The sequence below is a fragment of the Syngnathus typhle genome, linkage group LG3, assembly GCF_033458585.1.
Source record: "Syngnathus typhle isolate RoL2023-S1 ecotype Sweden linkage group LG3, RoL_Styp_1.0, whole genome shotgun sequence".
NCBI classification, from domain to species: Eukaryota; Metazoa; Chordata; class Actinopteri; order Syngnathiformes; family Syngnathidae; genus Syngnathus; species Syngnathus typhle.
The window spans coordinates 17,573,965-17,597,436 of record NC_083740.1 but is presented as its reverse complement, the minus strand read 5'-3'; the positions used below and the strand labels follow the sequence as shown (position 1 = coordinate 17,597,436).

General features: G+C 43.7%; 2 protein-coding genes across 2 annotated transcripts; both read right to left on the bottom strand.

The window, feature by feature from the left end:
• Nucleotides 1-253: 253 nt before the first annotated feature.
• LOC133151166 (doublesex- and mab-3-related transcription factor 2-like) lies at nucleotides 254-5,292 on the bottom strand. Its single transcript, XM_061273953.1, has 5 exons — nucleotides 5,186-5,292; nucleotides 3,865-4,159; nucleotides 2,523-2,918; nucleotides 1,838-1,940; nucleotides 254-1,631 (listed from the first exon to the last, which is right to left on the bottom strand). Exons 2-5 carry the CDS (start codon nucleotides 4,144-4,146, stop codon nucleotides 658-660), a joined length of 1,755 nt encoding a protein of 584 aa, XP_061129937.1. The 5' UTR covers nucleotides 4,147-4,159; nucleotides 5,186-5,292; the 3' UTR covers nucleotides 254-657.
• A 3,117-nt stretch (nucleotides 5,293-8,409) lies between these two features.
• Nucleotides 8,410-11,121, bottom strand: LOC133151586 (doublesex- and mab-3-related transcription factor 3-like). Its single transcript, XM_061274745.1, has 2 exons — nucleotides 10,697-11,121; nucleotides 8,410-9,538 (listed from the first exon to the last, which is right to left on the bottom strand). The coding sequence occupies exons 1-2, from the start codon at nucleotides 11,074-11,076 to the stop codon at nucleotides 8,557-8,559; spliced, it is 1,362 nt and encodes a 453-aa protein (XP_061130729.1). The 5' UTR covers nucleotides 11,077-11,121; the 3' UTR covers nucleotides 8,410-8,556.
• Between the last annotated feature and the right edge of the window lie 12,351 nt (nucleotides 11,122-23,472).

Genomic DNA, 23,472 nt, shown 5'->3' with positions numbered 1-23,472 from the left:
GAATTGATCTTCAAATGGAGTTTTCATGTTTCACCAATGATTATTTGAGATCCATTATTTGGGAGATCATTATTTATTCAGACAATTAATTACAAAAATATCCGTTATGACTAAAAAATTTTATTTTTGAGGTCCTTTACGCTCAAAACAAATATATCAATTACGGGCTGAAAATTCGACTGCCACATTTGTTTTGCTATTTTTATATAAATGTCCTGTTCTTAAGCAAAAGTGGTTTGAAATTGGATTTTATTATTAGGGAAATGGCAAAATGGCAGACTTACTTGAGTATGAACTTTGAGGCATTTTAGGCAAAGTCTTCCAAAGTTTATTGACATGAGCAACTTGTTTAAATACTTTTGACATTTTTTTTTCACATGCACAAGCAGAAACAATTTATAATACACTGTACAAAACCAGAAAGTGTTCTTTTTGGACCCAAAAACCATATTTACATACAGAGAACCCCCGCCGACTCTGAATTTGCGATTCTCAGTCATCCATATGCATTGTTCCAGAATGTGCAAAATTGCCACAGGTTGGCGCCAAAGCCTTGGCAGACAGGAAAGTAGTAATCCGAGCGACGGAGGTTTATTGAGCTGATTTGTCTGGGATCTAAAGTTTTTTTTCTAAAAGAAAATTGGGTGTATTTGTCTTTCAATGAAACGCTCGACTCATGGCGGGTCTTTTCAAAATGGCCTCCACTGAGAAGGACAGGGACTCGCGGGCAGCCATCTTGGTCCCTCCCGGCTTGGACAGAAAGTCTTTGGCGCACCTGTCGGCCATTTTGCCGGCCTGCGCGTCCTTGCCGGAACTTTCCCGGAGCTTGCGCGCCGCCTCCTGCAGGAACTCCTTACAGTACGGTGCACCCCGGAGTTCGGGCGCCGCTCCGCCGCCGCCCTTGTCACCCAGCGAGTGTTGAATGAGCGAGTGAAAGGTGGAGTTGACTTTCAGTGAGAACTTGGCTGCGTCCTTAGCTGGGAAGGCTTGTCCAAAGTTCCTCTTTGGCGAGTAAAAAGCAGAGTTCTCTCTCATGGTAGATTTTGGGGGATCCTGCAACAAGGTGGCTCGCGAGCCCTCAGCATCGGCCACGTCCCGCTCTGCTGGCTGGCTCTCGGGGGGCGCGGTCTTGGGCTCCCACGGCGCACCGCCGGGCTTCATATTCTGCACCGCCGTTGCGTTGAAGAGGCACTGGCGGTAAAACAGGGCGTCCCCCAGGTTAGCGGCAGCACGGGGCCACACCACAAAGCCCCCTCTTGGGTAGTGCCGGTACGTGGCGGCCACGCTCACGTTGGACGAGACCAGCTCCACGTTGTTAGCGGCCGCGGCGTACGGCACGGGCGCGTCCAAACAGCCCGGGCCCAGGCACATGTCCTTTGGGGACACCTCGGGCGAGTACGCCGACTTGTAGGCGCTGTAGTCGACGGCATGGTGCGCCGCGTTGCTGGCGAAGAGGAGCGGGGAGGCCTGGCCGTTCTCCAGAAGTTCGCGCTCCTTGTACTCGCGCTCCAGCATGATGCTCTCCAGCTCCTTGTCGGCGAAGGCCCGCCTCTTGCGCATGCGGTCACTCAGTGGCGGAGGCAGGCTCGGGTTGGCGGCCAGGAAGGAATCGGACGGCACCGGGCGGAAACCTGTCGAATTGGGGGACAAATTAGGACGTGCAAATGGTTTCAAGTTTGATAGCAACAGCTCCAGGACAGGTTCCCCTTTTAACCAAATAGGTCAACTCCTCAAAAGTGTCAAATAAACAAATAATGATATTTGCAACAGCTGCTTCAATATGAACTTGTTTTAAAGCCCATGCAGAAGAAGAGAGATGTAATTGCCAGTTTTTGACCTTCGAGGATGCTTTTGGCCAGCAGAGTTGATGGACGAACATGTCGCTGATAGATGGGCCTCCTCTCCGCTGGAATTTGTTTCCCAGACAGGCCTTTTTTGTCCTGAAAAAAAAAAAAATCTGGTCATTCGTAAATAAAATTCGTCTCAGATCAAGTCACAGCTAGCATCAATCTCTTTGTCTTTCAATTCATGTGTCACAATCCGATTGACCGTGTTTAAAAAAATAGACTTACATATCAAAATATCGTGTCTTTAAAAATGTTCTTACATGCTCCAATTTTAACCCGGCACGACACAAGCAGAATTCTCATTGCTAAATAAATCCAACTGCACATACGATTTGTAACCTCCCAAATTACTCAATGTAGTGTAAAGCTAAAAGCAAATTCCCAAATGCAGAAGACTCAAATATCAGAAAACACAAAGAGCCCAAATTTTTGGGGCGGAATATCAGCAACATAGAAGAACAGACAAGACGTGATTGTCATTGTTGACATTGAAATGTCTTTAAAAAAAAATCCTGATCGTTATCATTAAGTGTGAAGCATACTTGCGTATTTCATTTTTTATTTTTATTTCAATAGAAATTTCTAATCCGTCTCGAGAATTCTCCGCACTTATACTAAACGTGCAAGTGCGCAACGTCAGAGGTTAACCGTCCCTGGATCCGCCCTCCGCCTTACCTCGGTGGCTTGCTGCCTCCGGAGCGCCACCTGCGCGGCCATCACCCGCTGCCTCTCCACCACCAGCAGGCAGTTGGCGCACTGGCAGTCCCTCCAGCGGCAGAAGCGTTTGTGGCCCTTGAGGCACGACACCACGCCGTGGTTGCGACAGCGAGCGCACTTGGGCGTGCGGCTCAACTTGCGCTGCTCGCCCGGGCTCAGGCCTCCGGGGCCCGGCTTGGCGGCGAGAGCGTCCCCGCCGTCGTGCTGGTTGTCCTCGTCCACTCGCTCGCTCGCCTGGTCGGCCTCCGCCTCCACGCTCTCTACGTCGATCTCGAACTCGCAACCCTCGGTCATGTTTGCGAGCGCCCTGAACACCATGCAAAGGGATTTTTTAGTTGCGGTAATTGCATGGCAATGATGACGATCGTTTGCAATGTCATGCACATAAATGCATAGGAACGATAGAAAGGGCATTTTATTATACTCATTTTCTCATTCTGCGTATTTCTTTTGTTTAGAAAAGAAGAAGATTGCACTCATATAGTCTGGATTATAATGTAGCACTTGAAAATACATATAAATTTACATTTCAGTATAGCTTTTTTTCTGAAATGAGAGGAAAATGCAATACAATTCTGAATAAGTAAATGCTTGTGTGAATATATTTTAATAGATAGATAGATAGATAGATAGATAGATAGATAGATAGATAGATAGATAGATAGATAGATAGATAGATAGATAGATAGATAGATAGATAGATAGATAGATAGATAGATAGATAGATAGATACGTGACATTATTTTAGATTTGCATTTTTTTCCAGTTTACAAAATATGCACGTGCTGCAGCAATAAATCTTCATTAATATGTTCTCATTCTCTACATTATGGAGAAATGAATGTTAACCAAAAGAATTACAGTACTTTTTAAAGTCACAAAATATGGTTTAGGCTATTGCATGAAATAAAATAATTTTAAAAAGTTATGTTAAAAAGTGTTGAATTCTTATCCAGATTTATGAATATTCTCATAAAGCATACTTTTTTACTCCAACTATGGAGATAAATAGGAATTGATCAAAATGATTTTAAATGTTAAAGAGTGCAGGATTCTAATCCAGATTATACGAATAAAAAAATAAACAAGGGTTAAAAGCAGGTTTTAAAAAAAAAAAAAACTGTAAATTCCAGAAACTATAAATGTCAAATACAAGTAAACACTCAGCATCCAAGTTAGACTTAAGCATGTCTTAAAACAATCAAAAAATAATTGAAATAAAACAAATCAATTCCTGCGCTGATTAGTTTTATTTACCTGCTAAATTAGTGGCCATACTAACATAAAGAATAAAATTTACCTGCACCACCAGCAGGCAGTTGGCGCACTGGCAGTCCCTCCAGCGGCAGAAGCGTTTGTGGCCCTTGAGGCACGACACCACGCCGTGGTTGCGACAGCGAGCGCACTTGGGCGTGCGGCTCAACTTGCGCTGCTCGCCCGGGCTCAGGCCTCCGGGGCCCGGCTTGGCGGCGAGAGCGTCCCCGCCGTCGTGCTGGTTGTCCTCGTCCACTCGCTCGCTCGCCTGGTCGGCCTCCGCCTCCACGCTCTCTACGTCGATCTCGAACTCGCAACCCTCGGTCATGTTTGCGAGCGCCCTGAACACCATGCAAAGGGATTTTTTAGTTGCGGTAATTGCATGGCAATGATGACGATCGTTTGCAATGTCATGCACATAAATGCATAGGAACGATAGAAAGGGCATTTTATTATACTCATTTTCTCATTCTGCGTATTTCTTTTGTTTAGAAAAGAAGAAGATTGCACTCATATAGTCTGGATTATAATGTAGCACTTGAAAATACATATAAATTTACATTTCAGTATAGCTTTTTTTCTGAAATGAGAGGAAAATGCAATACAATTCTGAATAAGTAAATGCTTGTGTGAATATATTTTAATAGATAGATAGATAGATAGATAGATAGATAGATAGATAGATAGATAGATAGATAGATAGATAGATAGATAGATAGATAGATAGATAGATAGATAGATAGATAGATAGATAGATAGATAGATAGATAGATAGATAGATAGATAGATAGATAGATACGTGACATTATTTTAGATTTGCATTTTTTTCCAGTTTACAAAATATGCACGTGCTGCAGCAATAAATCTTCATTAATATGTTCTCATTCTCTACATTATGGAGAAATGAATGTTAACCAAAAGAATTACAGTACTTTTTAAAGTCACAAAATATGGTTTAGGCTATTGCATGAAATAAAATAATTTTAAAAAGTTATGTTAAAAAGTGTTGAATTCTTATCCAGATTTATGAATATTCTCATAAAGCATACTTTTTTACTCCAACTATGGAGATAAATAGGAATTGATCAAAATGATTTTAAATGTTAAAGAGTGCAGGATTCTAATCCAGATTATACGAATAAAAAAATAAACAAGGGTTAAAAGCAGGTTTTAAAAAAAAAAAAAACCTGTAAATTCCAGAAACTATAAATGTCAAATACAAGTAAACACTCAGCATCCAAGTTAGACTTAAGCATGTCTTAAAACAATCAAAAAATAATTGAAATAAAACAAATCAATTCCTGCGCTGATTAGTTTTATTTACCTGCTAAATTAGTGGCCATACTAACATAAAGAATAAAATTTACCTCCACGAGTGGACGGTCCTTTCACTCCAGTTGTTTTCCAGCCTGCTGGAGAGCAGCGATCACTTAATTGGCTGGGGTTAATTGACTGCGTGTGTCTGCGCGTGTAAGCCGACTGAGCCAAATTTGCTCGCGCAAAGCCAGCTCACCGCAAACGCCTCTCACAAACCACGCCCCCTCTGCTTCTGATTGGCGGCCTCTCCAACCAAATACAAAAAAAACGAAATTGACCAATAGGGAGCCACCAAGCTTCCGCGGTGCTCAAATCTGCTTTTTGACACAAGGTTCTTGACAGTATAACCGTCATAAATGAATTATTTTCATGTCATGGTGTTTCTAGTCAACATATTTGTGTGCAGTGCTGATTTAGCTTGTTAGCTCATTTCTTCATGAAGTTCCCTTTATATGCAAAGGTCTTATTAATGTTTCCAAACACCGCAAATTAAGGAGGAGGTAGCGAGATGATTTTGAATGTGATGAAACATCCATTTAGTTTCACCTAGTATTGCAAAATCAAACTTTTTTCTTTTTTTTTCTGTTTTCATTTATTTGATGGCATTTTTTATTCATTTCAACATTTGATTAATTTATTTTGGAATTTGTCATTTTTTTATAATAATTTTTGGTTGTCTTGTGTAGATGATAATTAGGTCTTATGTTATCCCTTTCCACTTTATTTTGGTTAAAGATGCATACACATTATTTCGTTGTATTGTATCTAACTTTTGTGTTTTCCTAGTGTATTACTGGTCAATATTTGTAACAACCGCGTAATAGCCCTCAATCTAAAACGCTGTGTGCAGCCTGGGGTTCTCTGGGGTCCTAACTCTTCCTCCATGTGTGGAGAAAGGGAGGGTTGAGTAGTTTATTTGGGGTGGGGAGGGGGGGGGGGGTGAAGACCTGCAGGTGCAGCTTGACTCTCCACTTGGTCTCTTAATTTACGATGGGGGTTACAAGCGGCCACCCCACGCTGCAGTTTCCTGGTTAGGAATGCTTTGATCTGACAGGCCCGGCCCACAGCTCAGGTCGGAGTGATGCGCTCGTCACCAGGGTCTGGACACCTCCAGGTGTAACGTATTCTCTGTGGCTCATTAAGGACCCCTGGGATGATACTTTGAAGGAATTCTTGGCATCTTTTTTTTTTTTAAAGTTACACCGGGAAATGTGGGACAGCCTGTAGATCTTGAAGGTCTTCTACAGGTCGTTGTGGATGGTCTCAATTTCTCTGAGAGGGGGAGTCTTGGATTCTCAATAAAACTCGGGTTTGTGGGTCCCCCATGAAGAGCTACCTGTCCCTGTGGAAACCTGGGCTTCTTGAGGTGGTTCCAAATAATCTATGGAAGGCTTGAATGACTTCTGAAGTAGTTCTAGGTTCTGTTCAAGAAGATATGGCAATCTTTGGAAGACTCTTGATGGGTTCAGGGCCCTTTGGAAGATTTAGAGTTCTTTTCTGTTGAGTCTTCTGAAGGGTTAAGGATTCTTGAATTAAATGCCGCTCATGTTCAAGACCATTTAAGGTTCTTGCAGGGATGCAAATGAGTCTTAAAACACTTAAAGGGATTCTAGGTCTTGTAGAAAAAAAATGTAGGTCTTCATAAAGGTCTGTGGGAGAGAAGAATGATTGTTTGAGAGGTTCCAAGTCACGTCAAATAAGATTTGTGGTTCTTCCAGCTGGTCAACAAAGTCTTCATGAGTGTTGGAATAATCTTGAGGAGGAGTTCCAGATCTTGTTACAGAAAACTTTGGAGTTCTTGTGACGGTTCAAATGAATCTTTGGAGGCTTTATTGACACATGAAACTTTTCCAGAACTTCTGCTGGGTTCTGGAGATGTTGGTGGTATGTGGTGTAGCTGAAATGACATTTGATCACGTGCTGTCGTGTTTCTGATTGAAAGAGCAGCAACTAGCTGGAAGTGTCCCATTGAGAAGGAGGAGGAGGAGGTGGTGGAGGTGCACGCCACGCCACTAAAAGTGTAAGTGGAGCGCTGTTATGTTAATTAGCCCGTGATGGACTCGCAACACATGCACTTAAGGACATAAGCAGACATGGCGAGCGGCATTTGTCTTCGTCTCAAGTGCTTTGACACCTTGACCCGACACCAGTCCAAAGATAACACGGCAGTTAACACACTAAATCAGTTCTCACCGTCGGTCATTTTGTTTTATACTTTTTCATGTCGTTTCAATGTCAGTAATTGCTGTTTTATTTCTTTTGCAATTGATCATGTTTTGAAGATGGTATTTCTACCGTCTACAACTTTATTTGTGTAGTATTATCTAAATGTACATTGTAGGGGAAATTATTGAAATAAGTATTCGTGTTCATCTTGGGTTGTAACTGAGGCCCTTTTCTTAGTCATGAAAAGCATCAAATGTCGTTTCGACGTCCAAACACTAGATGTCACACGAAAGCAGGTCAACTCAACGAGCTGGATAAAACCGGAGCGCTCATGCTGTGTCAACGTTTGACCAGCAGGTGGCGGCATTTGTCACCTTATTTGAATGGAAGGAAACTGAACATGCTGTGCCACGCACATGCTGCAGATTCTGCAGATCCAGTTGTCCAAACATTCTGTTATATATGAAATGAGATTACATTATCTGATGCCGTTGACAAATCTTCAAGGAAGACGTGAGTTCGGCTTTTGTTTCTACTTTTCCAATGAAGCCACTAGGTGAATTTACGTATATCCATGTTTTTGGAGGTCACGCATTTAATAAGGCCTCATGCATTTCAAGAAAACGAATCTTTTTGAACAGATGTACTTCTGAGATCAGTGTCGTAGCAACTTGAAATCTTTCATAGCTGTTAGCATCTCAAAGCAAACCAGGCAAAAGTGTTGATGGTTAAATTTGGTGAACATATCATCTGCGTCTTATTTTACCGGAAAGAAACAATTTTCTTGACCTAATTTAACCGCCCTCTCCTCTCTGGTGGTGAAGACGACAGACTTGTGATTCTGACATCTAGTGGTGAACACTGTGAAAACTGCTTCGCTACACTAAGTATTTTTACTTTCGAAAACTAATCAAGGGCTATTTGTTTACGTGTTTTGGAGGTGTTTCATTTTTATGTTTAAATCAATATATTTTCCATTGTGTCCCAGTTAAAAATGTTGAAAGGTGATTTTGTGACACTAACCAGATGATTTCTATTTGGCTCATTGGCTTTTTGTGTACAAAGTGGAGGTGGTGGCTGGGCTTTAATAAGGCGACATTTGACACACTTTACATTTACAGTGTCTCTTGTTTATTAGTCACACATGCTCACAAACATGACATCATGCAGGAAATAGACGTAAATGTGTTTACTATCACGAGTAGGGCTCACGTCATTGTTGGTATGGGTCTGGTCATAACAAACAAAAAGCGGTCTAGCTGGACGAGTTCATGATGCGGGAGTCGGCCGAATCTGAGCGTTCCTCGTAGTCCTCGTCGGGTGAGTATAGGCCCCCTTTGGCCCCTGGCCCGCAGCCCTCCCCGTCCTGGATGCCGCCGCGGGACTCATCTGTGACTCTGGAGTGGTGCTGATGTAGGAGTGAGGCCCCCCGAAAGACGGAGCCCCCGGGAGCTCCGGCCGGGCCGAAGGGCGACACGTATTGGGCGGCGGCGGCCGAGCGTAGCTGATATTGCTGCTGCAGGGCCACCGTGTTCCACAGGGTCACATCGTTGGGCACCAGGGCTCCGCCTGGGCCCCGGGTCAGGGAGTTGCGCAGAACTAGCGGGTAGCGCGGGTGCTGAAGGGGGACGCCCAGGGCCCCCACTGAGGGCGACTCAGACGTGAAGCGCAGCGAGTCCGGCACCCTGAAGGCGGAGCCCACCGACCACTTGGCCGAGGACGTCACCGGGTGGTAGGAGCCCAGGCTGTGCTCAAAAGGATGCCCCCCCGGCGGAAGCACCAGAGGGTCTGGGTGCGTTTCTGGGTGCGGCTGCCCGCCTCCGTCCGAGCCCCGGCTGAACAACAGCACCTCGATGGCCCCTACCAGGTCGCCCCCGCAGCCTCGGAGGATGAGCTCCAAAACGGGTGCCTTGTGGCTCGGAAAGATCTTCTTGAGGACCTCCAGTGAGGGACGGTTGGCTCTGAGGCTGAAGGGAAGGTTGACTGAGCCGGCCAGACCCTCGATCAGCACCGCCCGGCCCCCTGGACTGGCAGGGCTCTTCTGGGGACTCTCGGTGGCTTTGGCTTCTTTCTCTCCCGGGTGGCCGTCTGGGGGCTCCGGCGTGTAGCAGGAGTTTGGTTTGGAACCTTCTGGGGAGCTCACCTGATCTTGGTCTCGCTCTCCGGGACTGCCCCCGGTCTCGGGCCCAGACACGTCCCCACTCCCATCCTCTGGAGCTTCTGCAAAACAAGCAGTGCTGTTTTATATTTGGTATTAGAGAGCAATAACCCAAATTGAAATTACTATGGATAAAAACGTATTTTGCGATGGATCCTGGTAACAAGTGACCCAAAATCTAGATAAATCAGATCAAGGGTAAATAGGATTTGTGGTATGTTGTGCTGTTAATTATAAATTGCAAATTATTGTTTTTGGATTAAACGTGACATTTAACAATGAACTTTATTTTTAAATTTGTGTAAGATAATGTTAACATTTTGAAATGTATATATAATGTGTATCGTTAAAATATAAGTGGATTATTGTGTATTGGTTTTCATGTAGCAATATATTTTTTATGAAAAATGTTTTTTTACATAAAAATATATTTTATGTACATAAAAACAATATTTTACTTTACATGTAACATTAAATTTTTCATCAAATTGTTTTTACAAGCAGCAATAAACCATCTAAATACATATTTGTTTGTTCAAAGTTTTTTTTTTTTTTACAGGCGGATAAAAGAGCTGACATAAAATGTCCTATTCAAATGTAGAATGTAAAAAAGGACTTACATTTGTATTAGAGAATATAAAATTTTCCAAAGGCCGAGTGTGACATCAAAACAATTGATCCAGGTCTCCTTAAATTATTTACTGAGAAATGTTGTAATTTTAAAAACAAACAAACATATATTTGTGGGTGTTATTTTGTTACTTTATATTATGATGATCACGACAAAAAATCCATTTTAGACATGACAATACATACAGCTCACATAATACCTTTTGCATGACAATGTAAAGAATTGCAGCAGTGCATGCGTGTGTCATTTTGTGTTTACTGTACGTATACGTTTGTATCCAGGTGTATATAAAACGTTAATAATGCAATACAGCATAAAATAAACAATTAGACCCACGTATCCTCCATAGTTTTATTTTTTTCTATTTATTGTAAATTTTGAAACAAAGTTATATAGTTGGAATCCCTGCTTGACGATTGTGATGATGATGTAGTTTTTGTCAATAAAGATTCACTTGTTTTTCGTTTTCCCCTGAAATATATTTCCAGTGTGTCTCTACTAAAATAAGTTATTACTAATCAAAAGAATCGGAAGTCCAAAAATGATCTGATTAAATCCAGAAGTATAGTCTTTCCGGAGTGTTGACTGCTTTCAAAACGTGGGCGCGCCTTACCGTGTCTTTCCTCCGCGCTCCGCCAGCTGGCGTCGGACTCGCCGCCGGTTGCCGTGGCTGCCGCAGCCGCCGCCGCGGCCCCCTCGGCCGGCACGACCCTGAGAGCCTCCGGGATGAGGCTGTCCAGGCTCTCGTTGGCCTGCTGCCGGCGCAGCGCCACCTGCGCGGCCATGACGCGTTGCCTCTCGATGATGAGAATGCACTTGTCGCAGGCGCAGTCCTTGAAGCGGCAGTACCTCTTGTGGCCCTTCAGCCACGACAGCACGCCGTGGTTCCGGCATCGCGCGCATTTGGGGGTCCGCTGGAGGGGCGCCCGCGGCGGCTGCGACACGGGCTCGCCTACGTACAAGTACGGGGAGCCGTAACCGTTCATCGCCCACCCGGATGTGCTGTGCGCGCTGTACAGTTTCTACACTTGTCACACGCTCGAGATGAGACAGAGAGAGAGAGACAAGAGTGAGGGGACGGGGACCCGGGTTGCGCAGGGGCGGGTTGGGGTGGCTTACTTTACACGCCCACCCACCCGGCTGTCTATCAATCACAACGTGCACGTCAACCACAACTGTTCCCTCCTTGGAAAAATATAGGCAAAAACGTTTCACAGGAAAGTAAGTCAGTTGGCTTTAGTTTTCTTGCTGAATAATTCAATATCTAAAGTTATACAAAGACAAGGCTGTCAATCAAAACGTGCACGTGACCGAAGTGGTCGGTATATGCAAAAAATAATCATTTTTAGGATTTTTTTTTTTAGAGGGACTAGTGATTACGTTGTTTATTTTATGTTTTAATCCGTGAGATATTAAGCAAACATTTCAAATCCGACACCAAAAATGTTATTTTCAAACTTAGAATTGGATATTTATTCAAAATATATAAGGGATTTAAATATTTGTATTGTAGTTTGGGTATGACTGATTTGATTATAGGTAACTATGGTGAGAAGCTAATAATAAAAATCACAAAGAAGCCCCCAAAAGTGTGTGTGGCGGGGGGGGGGGGGGGGGGGGGGTCATTCTTGACCCAGATTTGCATTAAAAATGTTGACATTCTAGCTTCTCCTCCATGCCACTACTCCATTAAGCATAGTGGAGACACTTTGAATTGTCGTTCGCGCCAGCCTGCTACCCAACAAACAATCGGCTATTAAACCGGAACAAATAAAAGAGCAATCTAGACGGAACTCAACTGCAACTTTTACAACTTGTACGTTTTGCATGCGCTGCAGTGAATACAGAATTGAGTAGCATCACCTAATGGAGGCCGGTGTTAGTTTATTGAAGCACATCACGGGATGGATGGCGGGCCAGCCAAGCAAGTGGGGCTATTAAGCTTTTAATTGGAAATTGGCCCAGCACCTCTTCAAGGTGACTAGACGGGTCTGGACAGACTGCGGGTCCGACTCAGGACTTTACCTGTCATGTAAAGTGGCAACATGGGAATAGGAAAAATTATATTGCGAGGAAAGGGGACTTTCAAGTAAATTAATGATAAAAATGGACGATGTGACAAAAATACATCAGATTATAATTTTGAAAATGAGTATTAAGGAGTCTGAATTTGGATATTTTTCACCATTTCCAAAAATGTTTTAATCAAACATTAAAAATATCAATATGTTAAAATGGAAAAAGATTTATTTCACACCTAGTTTTAAATGTGAATGATGATTGAAAAATACGATTTTTTTTTACACTTCTGGATAACCATAACAACATTGGAATTGGTACTTGAAACATTGGTGGTAAAGGTTTTGGGCTTTTGGGGACTCAATAAAATGGGCACGAGTAGAAAATTGCTGTGATTAGGAGGCGCTGATTGTGAGGCGGGGCTTGTTGTCACCGCGCATTTGATTTAAGAGTCCCCGGGGGAGCAATTTGTCGGCACGTCTCAATCAAGTTTGAACACATTCAGATTGTGTCTGCAAATACGCACGCACGCAATTGTCAGACTAGGATGGCAAAATTTTTGAATCCTCTTGATGCTCATTGAGCTGAGGTCTCATGAGATTTCGCAGGACCAAGTTTAGTTAGACTTTTGAAGGTGAAACGAACACTGCAGGCCAGCAGGGGGCGTCGTGTCGCGGGGAGGGGGGGGGGGGGGCAACGGCGACACACTGTGTTCTCCCCGTGATAAAATGGCCTCCCTTAACTAAAGTCGTAAAAGCGCCGGCCATAAAAGTCAATCTTGTGTAAAATCCAATTAAGTCATTATCTGACTGATTGTATCTTTAATTGAAAACAGAAGTGACAGTAAATTTGTGTGATATATCAGCCTCAATCGATACTAGCGCTGCCTCTGATTTATGGCGGCGTGGCGCTTATAGGTAACTCCACATTCTTCTCTCTAAAACCACTCGGGGATGAAATTAAGAGTAAGTGCGTTTCATAAAGAAAAAAAAAGAAGAACAAGACGGCAGCGTTATTGATTCCAGCAGATGGGGCACGACCCGCTGAGTGTTAGCGCAAAGAAAACACTCGGACTTTGTTTTCCGACACCCTCCATCATTTCAGCGCCGCAAACAGACTTGTAGCCACATAAACTCAAGAAAACACTTCACATGAAGAATCTCCTTGAGGCCCCGGAACATTTTTACCCTTGTAATCTTAACACATCTGTAGAGGAAAGAGTTAAGGACGCTTTGGCTTTAGCCACACAAGACTTGCTGCAGTTCGGCTGCCAATTTAGTTTTGGAGGAAGCATTTTTTTGGTTGTTTTTTAAGAAAAACACTTGTTGGACGCAGTTTCATCAATGAATCTTTATTAGGATAATGAAAAAAAGCATGTGAAATCAACAATTATGAGAAGAAAATTTAAGAAACAAATTATAAAATGTAATTTCTCGTTGATTAATCAAATATTCAAACATCTATTATTCTATAACTTTAACTTTATGTTGTGACGAATCTGTTAGCTGTTGATTTGAATGATTAGTGAAGTAAGTTTGTTTGTTAAAAGCGTCACTTGTCGTGCAAAAACCGAAGTGACATCAACAATTATAAGAAAAAAATTTAAGAAACACTTTACTGAATAAAATGTAATTTCTCGTTGATTAATAAAATAATCAAACATGTATTATTCTATAACTTTAACTTTATGTTGCGACGAATCTGTTATCTGTTGATTTGAATGATTAGTGAAGTAAGTTTGTTTGTTAAAAGCGTCGAAGCTCGAAATCATGTGACATCAACAATTATAAGAAAAGAATTTAAGAAACACTTTACTGAATAAAATGAAATTTCTCGTTGATTAATAAAATAATCAAACGTACTATTCTATCACTTTAACTTTATGTTGTGACAAGTCTGTTAGCTGTTGATTTGAATGATTAGTGAAGTAAGTTTGTTTGTTAAAAGCGTCGCTTGTCGTGCAAAAACCGAAGCTCAAAATCATGTGACATCAACAATTATAAGAAAAAAATTTAAGAAACACTTTACTGAATAAAATGTAATTTCTCGTTGATTAATAAAATAATCAAACGTACTATTCTATCACTTTAACTTTATGTTGTGACAAGTCTGTTCGCTGTTGATTTGAATGATTAGTGAAGTAAGTTTGTTTGTTAAAAGCGTCGCTTGTCGTGCAAGAAAAAAATTTAAGAAACACTTTACTGAATAAAATGTAATTTCTCGTTGATTAATAAAATAATCAAACGTACTATTCTATCACTTTAACTTTATGTTGTGACAAGTCTGTCAGCTGTTGATTTGAATGATTAGTGAAGTAAGTTTGTTAGTTAAAAGCGTCGCTTGTCGTGCAAAAACCAAAGCTCTGCGTTCATTCGCCCACATCTTCGGCGACGACAAGGCGGCCGCTATCGTCGCTGTCGTCGCTGTCGTCATCCTGATACGGTTTGATGACCGCGAGTCTGGAGGCCATCGAGTTGGGGGCGCTGCCCTGGCCGCTGTCCATTATTGCTACACACGCAAAAAAGAGACAGACAAGATTAAAATATAAAAATAAAGAGAACACTAAAACACTGTGTGAGAAGACAAAAATTACACTAAACATGAAAAGACAAATTCTAATCTGTGCGCATGGGTGAGGGGGGAGACAAAATGGCGACAAAAGACTTGTTCAATAAGCCCCTGTGCTGCGTTGGCACTCGTTCCTGAACGCAGCGCAACTAATCACTGCTTTTACAATGACAATACATTATACACGCACACGCGCACACAAACACACGCATATACGCACAGCTCAGAATATGGTCGTCACAATTTACAGTATAACCGCAGTATGAATTCAGAACTGCCAGGTGGAACCTACCCAACTCTATTTTTCTTCCAGTCAACCCCAAAAATTTATCCTGCCCTTCCAACAAGGCCTCAACTTCAAAGTCGGGTTCCAAAGTCGAATTTGGGTTTCAAATTAGGGTTAGGCTATTAAAGTCGGCTTTCAAAGTCGGGTTTTTAAGGTTTCGATTTAAAACTAGGGTCTAAAAGTTGGGCTGGGGTTTCAAATTTGAGTTTCCAAGTAGGGGAAAGAATATCTACACCACAGGTGTCAAAGTCAAGGCCCGGGGGCCAGATATGGCCCGCCACATTATTTTGTGTGGCCCGCGAAGACAAATTGTGCATCAAATTCGTGTTTCATTACTAGAATTGCAAATTGTCTTCACTTGAAATATCTTTTTCTATTTTTAAATATTTGACCAGTTTTTACTCGTCTGATTTGTCAGTTTGTTTTGTAGCTTTGACTGTATATAATATGAGGTGCTCATACATTTATTTGGGTTGACAGTCACAATGGCCCTCCGAAAGAAGCTATGACTACAATGCGGCCCGCCAAAAAAATGAGTTTGACACTCCTGATCTACACGTTGAACATTAGTAGGAGGCGCTAGAGAGACATTTCTGTATTCATATATGACAAATTTAAAAGATCCAATTGTTCGCCAGGCTCGACTTGAAAAAGTCGACTAAAAAAGACTATAAAAGTCATTTTTTAATATAAAGAGGTAAAGCCGTTAAAATTTCTATTTGAGTGTTACAATATTAAAGGCGTCTTTGCATTTACATCAGCGTTCCGATTGGCCGGCGGCGCTCCCTCCCTGCCGTCCTCCTCCCTGTTGTGTTGTGAGGTCATTTCTCTCCTCATTAACTTCCTGATTGGTTTGGGACGCCCACTTTTTTTTTTTGCCCATCTGCACTTTGTCACCACTTTCAAACGGGCACCTTCATCATTAAAAGGGATGTTTGTGTTGCAAGGTGCAGCCGCTGTGCTGTGCTTGTACGCCATTAAAGCTTCCGAGTGTGTGTGTGCATGTCTGTGTGCGTGTGTGCGTGCGTGTGTGTAATTAAAGGTGCTGGTTGATGTTAATTGAGGACGCGGCCCACATGCTTGCCGTCTAATTCACTTTCCTGTCACAATTGTTTGCGAAATCCGAGTGCGACATGATTTTCATTGTCAATTAGCCCCATGTAGCTGCTACTCAATTATTATTAATTAGTGACGGCCATTTGACCACGTTTGGGTAATTATTTTAGGGGAAAATGACAAATTAATTGACTTTAAAAACAGTTAACCCTATATTTATATACCAGAAGGCCAAGATCGTGAAAATGGAATGTTAGTACGGGAAAATGACACACATGAAAAAAAAAAAACACACGGCCGTAAAAAGATGATAATGAAAAACAGCAGGAGCGAATGCTAATGAAACAACATGAATAAACCCTAACTGTTGGAATAATTCGATGGTCGGCCTGACCAAAGGCCTCATTATTTACAAGTTGGGAGTCCTTTGCTTCAACAAAATTCTCTGTCTAGTCCCAGAGAATTCCTTTACATCCCTTCCTTTCTTCTCTCTCTAGTTCTCTGTTTAATTCATAAGATCTTCTCTCCCTTTAAGCCAACTCTGTAGCTTTTATCTATGGATTGCTGTTGATTGAGATTGTAAGTGTTACAGACAAAACATATCTGTTGAAGTAGTTGCATATAAGTTATCCAATATTTACTCAGTATTAGTATAGTGATACTCAACACGCTTCGAGATATCTAATCAAGGACAAGTCAGCCAACCAGCTCCCAACCAGCTGAGGAGTAACAGGACAGACTCTGCATCGCTGGAGTCACGATCGGCCAAGGCCGGGGCCTTCTACGTAATTCTCCCCGCAATTAAAACGAATACTGGTTGTCTTCTCCTCTTTGTTAAAGTGTGTAAAATAATGTCGGATGGTACTTAAACCTGACACTAACCCTTCAGCTTTCAGAGAAGAATGAAACCGTGCATGAAATTGCAACGATGTCAAGCAAGATTTTTGTGTAGCGAGCATCAACGAACCTATTTTGCTTCTTCTTTGGCTTACTGTGACTTTAGAGAATGGCAGTTGGTGTTGAAAATGCTCGTGCTGCTGGGAATAAGCAAAAGTGAACTTTTGCCTCGATGGCCGTCCCTCAGGGGCCAAACAATAGAAGGCGGGACAAAAGTGGGCGTCGGCAACCTCCCATCGTGCTGGCTAAGGAGAGTGTGGGAGTGCATCAAAGTGCAATGGTGGCCCGTCACGCTGAGCGACAAAAGCCCTCACGGGACAGCATCATCTCTCGCTGGCTGACAAGATAGTCGGAGTCGCTCTGCCGGCATGCGCATTGCGTCGCGTTATGGGGGTGAGCATGAGATAATGCTCAAGCAAACATACCGCCCACTTGTCACCACCTGCAACAGCAAAATCCTCTCTCCTTTGTGTAACTCTTAAAATGTACATTTGAGAGAAGGAAGAGCGGGAGTGGATTTGAAATAGGGTTGAACAATTCATCAAATCGACATCACAATGTAATAAAATCCAAATCACAAAAGCTTTTGTCAATAGAAAAAAAAAAAGTGTTGTATTATATCTATTTGATAAGATGAATTCAGTGCTTAAGAAGTAAAACATCTTGCGCAATACAGCTTTTCCCATGGGTGGCAATTAACCATCATTAAACAGCTAACAAAACAATAATAGTACCAAACAGGACATAGTCAAAGCAGAAAAGTCTTCAGAACCTTTCAGAATATGTTTCAACATTGTCCAAAGTCAATGGAAAAAAGTCCAACACAAACTATTAAAGGAAATGAAGAGTCGCTGTAGTTCGGGGCCACGCTCACACTTAGCACGAGCCGTTAGCCCGCGCGGCAACAGCAATTCAATCTTCAGAATGAAAAGTAGCCTGTCACATGACAAGGTTAGCTTGGGATGAAATGGCTCTCATTAAAATGATACGAGCTCAAAATGTCCCTGGACACTTTTGTGCTTTTGTGTGTGAGTGTGTGTGTATTGTGTGCGTGTGTGTGGTTCGTCGTCATCAGCCGGCTCAGCGCAACTTAATGACCTGGAAAACTCAGTCAAAGGGCAGCCAGGCAGACGGCCTTTAAACATGGCGGCTCACGCCACTTCGAATGATGTTCACACGGCGAACTTTCACCCCAACTTTTTGTCCATCCATTCCGTCGTGACTTTTTCTTCATGACTTTGAATCGAGAATGAAACAACGAGCTAAAAAGAAATCGCAAAGATGTGAAGCTCGAGAATCATGCACTGAGTCAATTATCAAATCAGACGGCCGCGATATTGATGAAAAGGAAAAATGAAAACAAGAACGTGAAAACGGAAACAACACGAGAAGAAATTATGCGAAACACTTCAGACTTAACGAGCATCGAGGCTACCGACCGTAACATTGCCGAGTCTGGGTCCAGGGCGTGTGCGCATATGCAGCCATTACACTCCGACTGACAGAAGGCATCAGTGTCGGGGTCAGAGGCTAATTAAGCAGTGAGGACCCTCTGCCCTCGTATTGTTAACCAATCTGTCCCCGCTCCAAGACGACCGGCAGGAAGGGGATGGGGGGGGGGGGGGGGCGTACGGCTGTCCACTTTGCACTATGTTCAATCTCCAGTGGGGCTCCTGCGTAGAGATGCACCGATCCGACTTTTTCAGTTTCGATACCGATACCGATGCCGTGGCTTTGCGTATCGGTCGATACCCGATACCGATCCGATATTATGGTTGACTTAACAAGCTACATAACTCTACATGTGGAACAGAAAAGACCAAAGGCAATGGCATCAGGCAGACTACACAGTTCTTTGCTCTAAATTAGGGGTGTCCAAACTAACGGTCCAGTTTTTATTGGCCCGCAGCAAATTCTGAAAACATAATTGAATTTGGCCCGCACAAGAAGCTTGAGCTCAGCTTCTCAGTTTCCACACTAGATGGAGCCCGCCACACAAAGCGTTTGACGTCCCATTAACACCCCCCCGGAAGAGAAGCGAACACGCAGCGTTTGACATCCGATTAGCCTCCACCCCCCCCATTCGGGAGAGAAGCGAACGCGCAGGGTTTGACGTCCGCTTAGCAACCCGGGGAAGAGAAGCGAACGCGCAGGGTTTGACGTCCGCTTAGCAACCCGGGGAAGAGAAGCGAACGTTCGCTCCATGTTTGCGTTTGTTTAGAAAACTCTCGTGGCATGCGGCACACGTGCTGCTGACGTATGACGTAGCCCGCGTCCCAATAGATTAAGGAAAGTATCGGCTCACAGATCGGCTGCATTTTCCGATACCCGATCCATCTATTTTGTTGATATCGGGGCCGATATCCGATCCAGATATCGGATCGGTGCATCTCTACTCCTGCGTGCCCCGTCACCTCACAAAATGGCCTGTCCGTCTTGTAAACCTGAAGGATACGCCTTAATGAGCTGAGGTGGCTGATCAATATTTGCCGGTTTGCGTTTTAAACAAAACAGGCCAAACAGACAGCGCAAGAAAAATGCCAAAGTAAAGGACACATGGAAGAGAGCGGAATAAATATGGAGAACCTCAATTGATGTTTACTCAACACCTCAAAATCATGTTCAGTCGCTCATTTTTAAAACAACACTTTAAGATGACCAATCATATCGACATATGGAAAAATACTACATTTACTGCTTGTGGATATTTTATGTGCTGTTTGTATGTTCCGTGTGTTTAATTGAAGTTGATCTATGCTAGTCACCTTTAGCCCATCAAGTGTTTTGCTATTGGTAGCATTAAGCTAGTGGACTTTAGTTGGATGAAATGATGTGGTCTGCTTCATCATTTTGCTTTTAAATTCTGGTTTAAATTTGTCTTTTTAGAAGCTATAGAGAATTTTGACTTATCCTATAATCTGGCGTTCAGTAGAGTCAGTGGTTCAGCGTTTTGGTCACACTGCGGACCAATACATAAAGCGCACGGCAGCCATTAAATGCCTAACAGTGCCCGGAGGCTGCTGTTAATGATGCTGTCGTACAAGCCATTACAACACACAATTACACTTGTATTTAGCACTCAGAAGCACAGCATGGTGGCAAACACAACCCGAAGCTCCCTGAGGGTATGACTGGCCCCAGCGGGAACCGGAATCTTCTCTCTGACTCTTATTCACAGCTCACAAAGCAAGCCTGGAGCCAATTTTACACGGAGATCCTGCAACATTTCACACAGAGATCCTGCAAGCTTTTGACATGTCCACATGCGAGGGCCTAACAATAGCTTCAATCCAGATGCCATTGAGGCCAAAGTGCCGGTAACAGGCACGGTGTACAGTGACGCCGGCTGAATCCATTGAAAATCATCTCAGAAAGATAGTTATGGATTTGTAGAGCTTGGCGGGTCGGCGCGGCTCTATCGATCAGCGTGTCTGTAATTTGCATTTAAATGCTCCTGACACCCGTATAACCACTGCTCATATCGACGCGCCCGCACAGACTTTAGTTTGAATCTTTGCTTTCAAACTGCAATTGATCCCAAAACGTTGAGCTGGCTAACTTTACAAAGTCTCCACAAGGACGGGGGGCAAGAAGGAACATGAAGCAAGCTTCCCGCCCCCACCCAACACCCTCTGCGGTGGATCTGTGTATGTGTGGACAAACATTCTGACTGTGTGTGTGTGTACGCGGAGGTGGTGGGGCGGAAGGGGGCGGTGGCTTGATGGACTGCGCTGTCACCTCCCCGCTCTGCGATTTACGGCGGCGGGGCTGCTGACGAGCGCGGCGCAGTAAACGGGCGGGCCGGGGGGGCACGTATTTCACATGGAGCTGGCTTTTATGAAGAACACCGCCACGGCTCTCCCCGGCAGCGCCGCCCGGCCCGCCGTGACGGATGGAGAAAGACGCATGACAAGCTTCATCATTGTTTGTAAATCTTAACTGTTCCCGCTCACTAACTCCAGAAGGCAATTTTGCGGAGACAGCGGGGACTGCGGAGGGGGGGGGGGGGGGGGGGGGTTGTTGGTGGGCGGGTATTCCGAGGGAGGCGGGGGAAAGGACAGCGTCGGTGCTCCTGAAGGTTATTTGGATCTCTGTATTTGGCCAAGTGATTAGCCCTCGCCTCGGAAGCCTCGATAAATCTGCCGCGCCGCTGTTTGGCGGGTGCAAGGTGCTAGTTCCTGGTTCTGGCTGGTCCACATTTGGACCGCTTTGTTGGGTCACCTAAATAGAAGCACACTTCTATTCAAGCAGTTTCCAATTCAAGTCGTGCACATTGGAGTGACGACAACACACATAGATTCTTCAAGAATGAAGTTGATAAAAAAAAAAAAAACTGCCATTTGTCCTCTTGTGCCTTTTACACAGAATCCAGTGAAGCAGGATATCACACCACTGTGTACACTTTCACACGGCGTTCAACGTAATAGGGAAAGGGTGGACATGGAGAGTTTCCTGACTGGGCTTCACAGAACAAAATGGCGGGATTGGATTTCACCTCAATTCAAAGAACACCTCTGACGTATTCCACAGAGGAGGTTTTTGAAAACAAAAGGCTAATGATGTGAAAATGTATCAATGTTGCTGATACGACAACAGCAGACTTATTACACTGCTGAATGACACATAGGTTGGATAAGATTAGCAAATCCTCTTGGCCCCGATTCAAGGCCGCACAGTCCGGGACTTGCTCGCAGAAAGCTCAGGCGAGCGTAAGGAATGTTGTACAGGCACGTCGCCGCGGCCAAGACCGGTTCCCTTTTGTTAACGTGCTGGATGCGGACCAAGCGTCTGATAAGGTGCGGGATCCGTGCGCACGAGATGGAACTAGAAAATGGCGGCTTGGAACCAAAACGCCAGATGAGCTGGCTGCTCATAATAGACACGCCTACTAAATTTCATGCTGATGGATATTATTGGTTAGCGCAGGTGTACCCAATGTTGTGGCAGCCATTTCCTGTTAGGTGAGAGGAAGAAAACGGTGGGAACAACTCAGGTGGCTGCTACCGAATGTGGGACCACCCGCGGGGAAGGCGGTAGTGGTCCTGTAATGAAGCGTAAAGCCTTGGGCAACGAGGGGATGAGGCGGGGGACTGTCAGGTCTAAATACCATCAGACATTTATTCACACACTGGAAACAAAGAGGAGAAGACAACCAGTATTCTTTTGCTCGCGAGGAGAATTAGGTAGAGGGCCCAGTTCACAGTCCTCCACCAATTCCGCTATCTCCTCTTTTTATTTGGGTTGCCCTGGTTACAAGAGGCGTTGCTACACTAAAAGGAGGGGAGAGTGTGTCTGTAGCAACACTGTTTCAGCTAGCTAATAATGTTGTGTGGTGCGAGGCCGCATGGCCTTGGCCGATCCGTGACCCCAGGAATGCAGAGTCTGTTCTTAGATGGTTGGCAACCTCGTTCCTGGCTGCAATCTCTAAACCTGGATGCCGTGTCTCTGTAAAACAATGCTCTAGACTTTCTTGCTATATTTCACACAATAATAATAATAATAAGTAAATAATCAGATACCTCTCGTGCAAACACTCTAACAAACGTTAAGTAGATGTGAGATAACTTGCATGAAGTCTACTTAAACAAACATTGAGTAAATATGGGATAACTAAACACTGTCTCGGACAAAACAATTAACAGAGAGAGAACTTCTCTTGAACTAACAAGAAACAAAGAACAAAGATGTTCTGTTTCTAACTTGTGAGGCCCTCTCAAAGATAAGACAAGGAAAGGGAGTATAAGGACTCCCTAAAGCTACCCGGCACATATGTTGACTTGAGCGAAGATATGTGACCTTCGGTTCCAGGCCGACCAGCGCTTCAGCAAAACTAATTATTCTAACAGGGACCCTCACAGGAAACAGACAGGTGAAAGTCCAAAACAAATACAAAAGATATACGGGGGTCTTAAAGCCCTGCCGGTGCTTCGCTCGGTGAAATGAAATGGCGGCAGTATCAGAACTGTAACAATTTGCATTGATAGTGAACTTTCATAGCTCGAGACAAATCTGACTTTTTTGCACATTTAAGACTTCTCCTCCTGGAAATGTGATGTCATGGGGGCTCAGATTTGAATGACACATTTTGAAAAGAATAAAAAATATATTTTTATATGTGTGACAAATCTTATGTGAAGTTAAAGCGTACCTCACAGTAATGTTTTTTAAAAACAAAAAAACATCAGGGCCACTTCCACAAAAGTGTGTGCGCGTGTCATAGGTCACTCACTGGCGGGGATGGTTGATGTCCTTGTAGTAGGAAGTGCCCAACCCCTGCGGCAGGTAAGAGGCCGCAGAGTAGTATGGTTGCATGAGGTGGTATTCAGGGGACACGTTCCAGCCCGACATTTGGCCGTCGTCGCCACGGGGCACCTGTCCAGTAAAAAAAATAAAAAATCGTCAGAGAGTCTTCGGCAGCGCGCGGCAAACTTTTGCAACGAGGCGTCGACTCGCTGGCGTAGGCCGCTTTTTCAATTTCACTTGTGATTCCTGTCAGCGCCAATAGCAATACGTCAGCCACCTTGTCCACACCATCAGCTCGCTGACAGCTTTATAA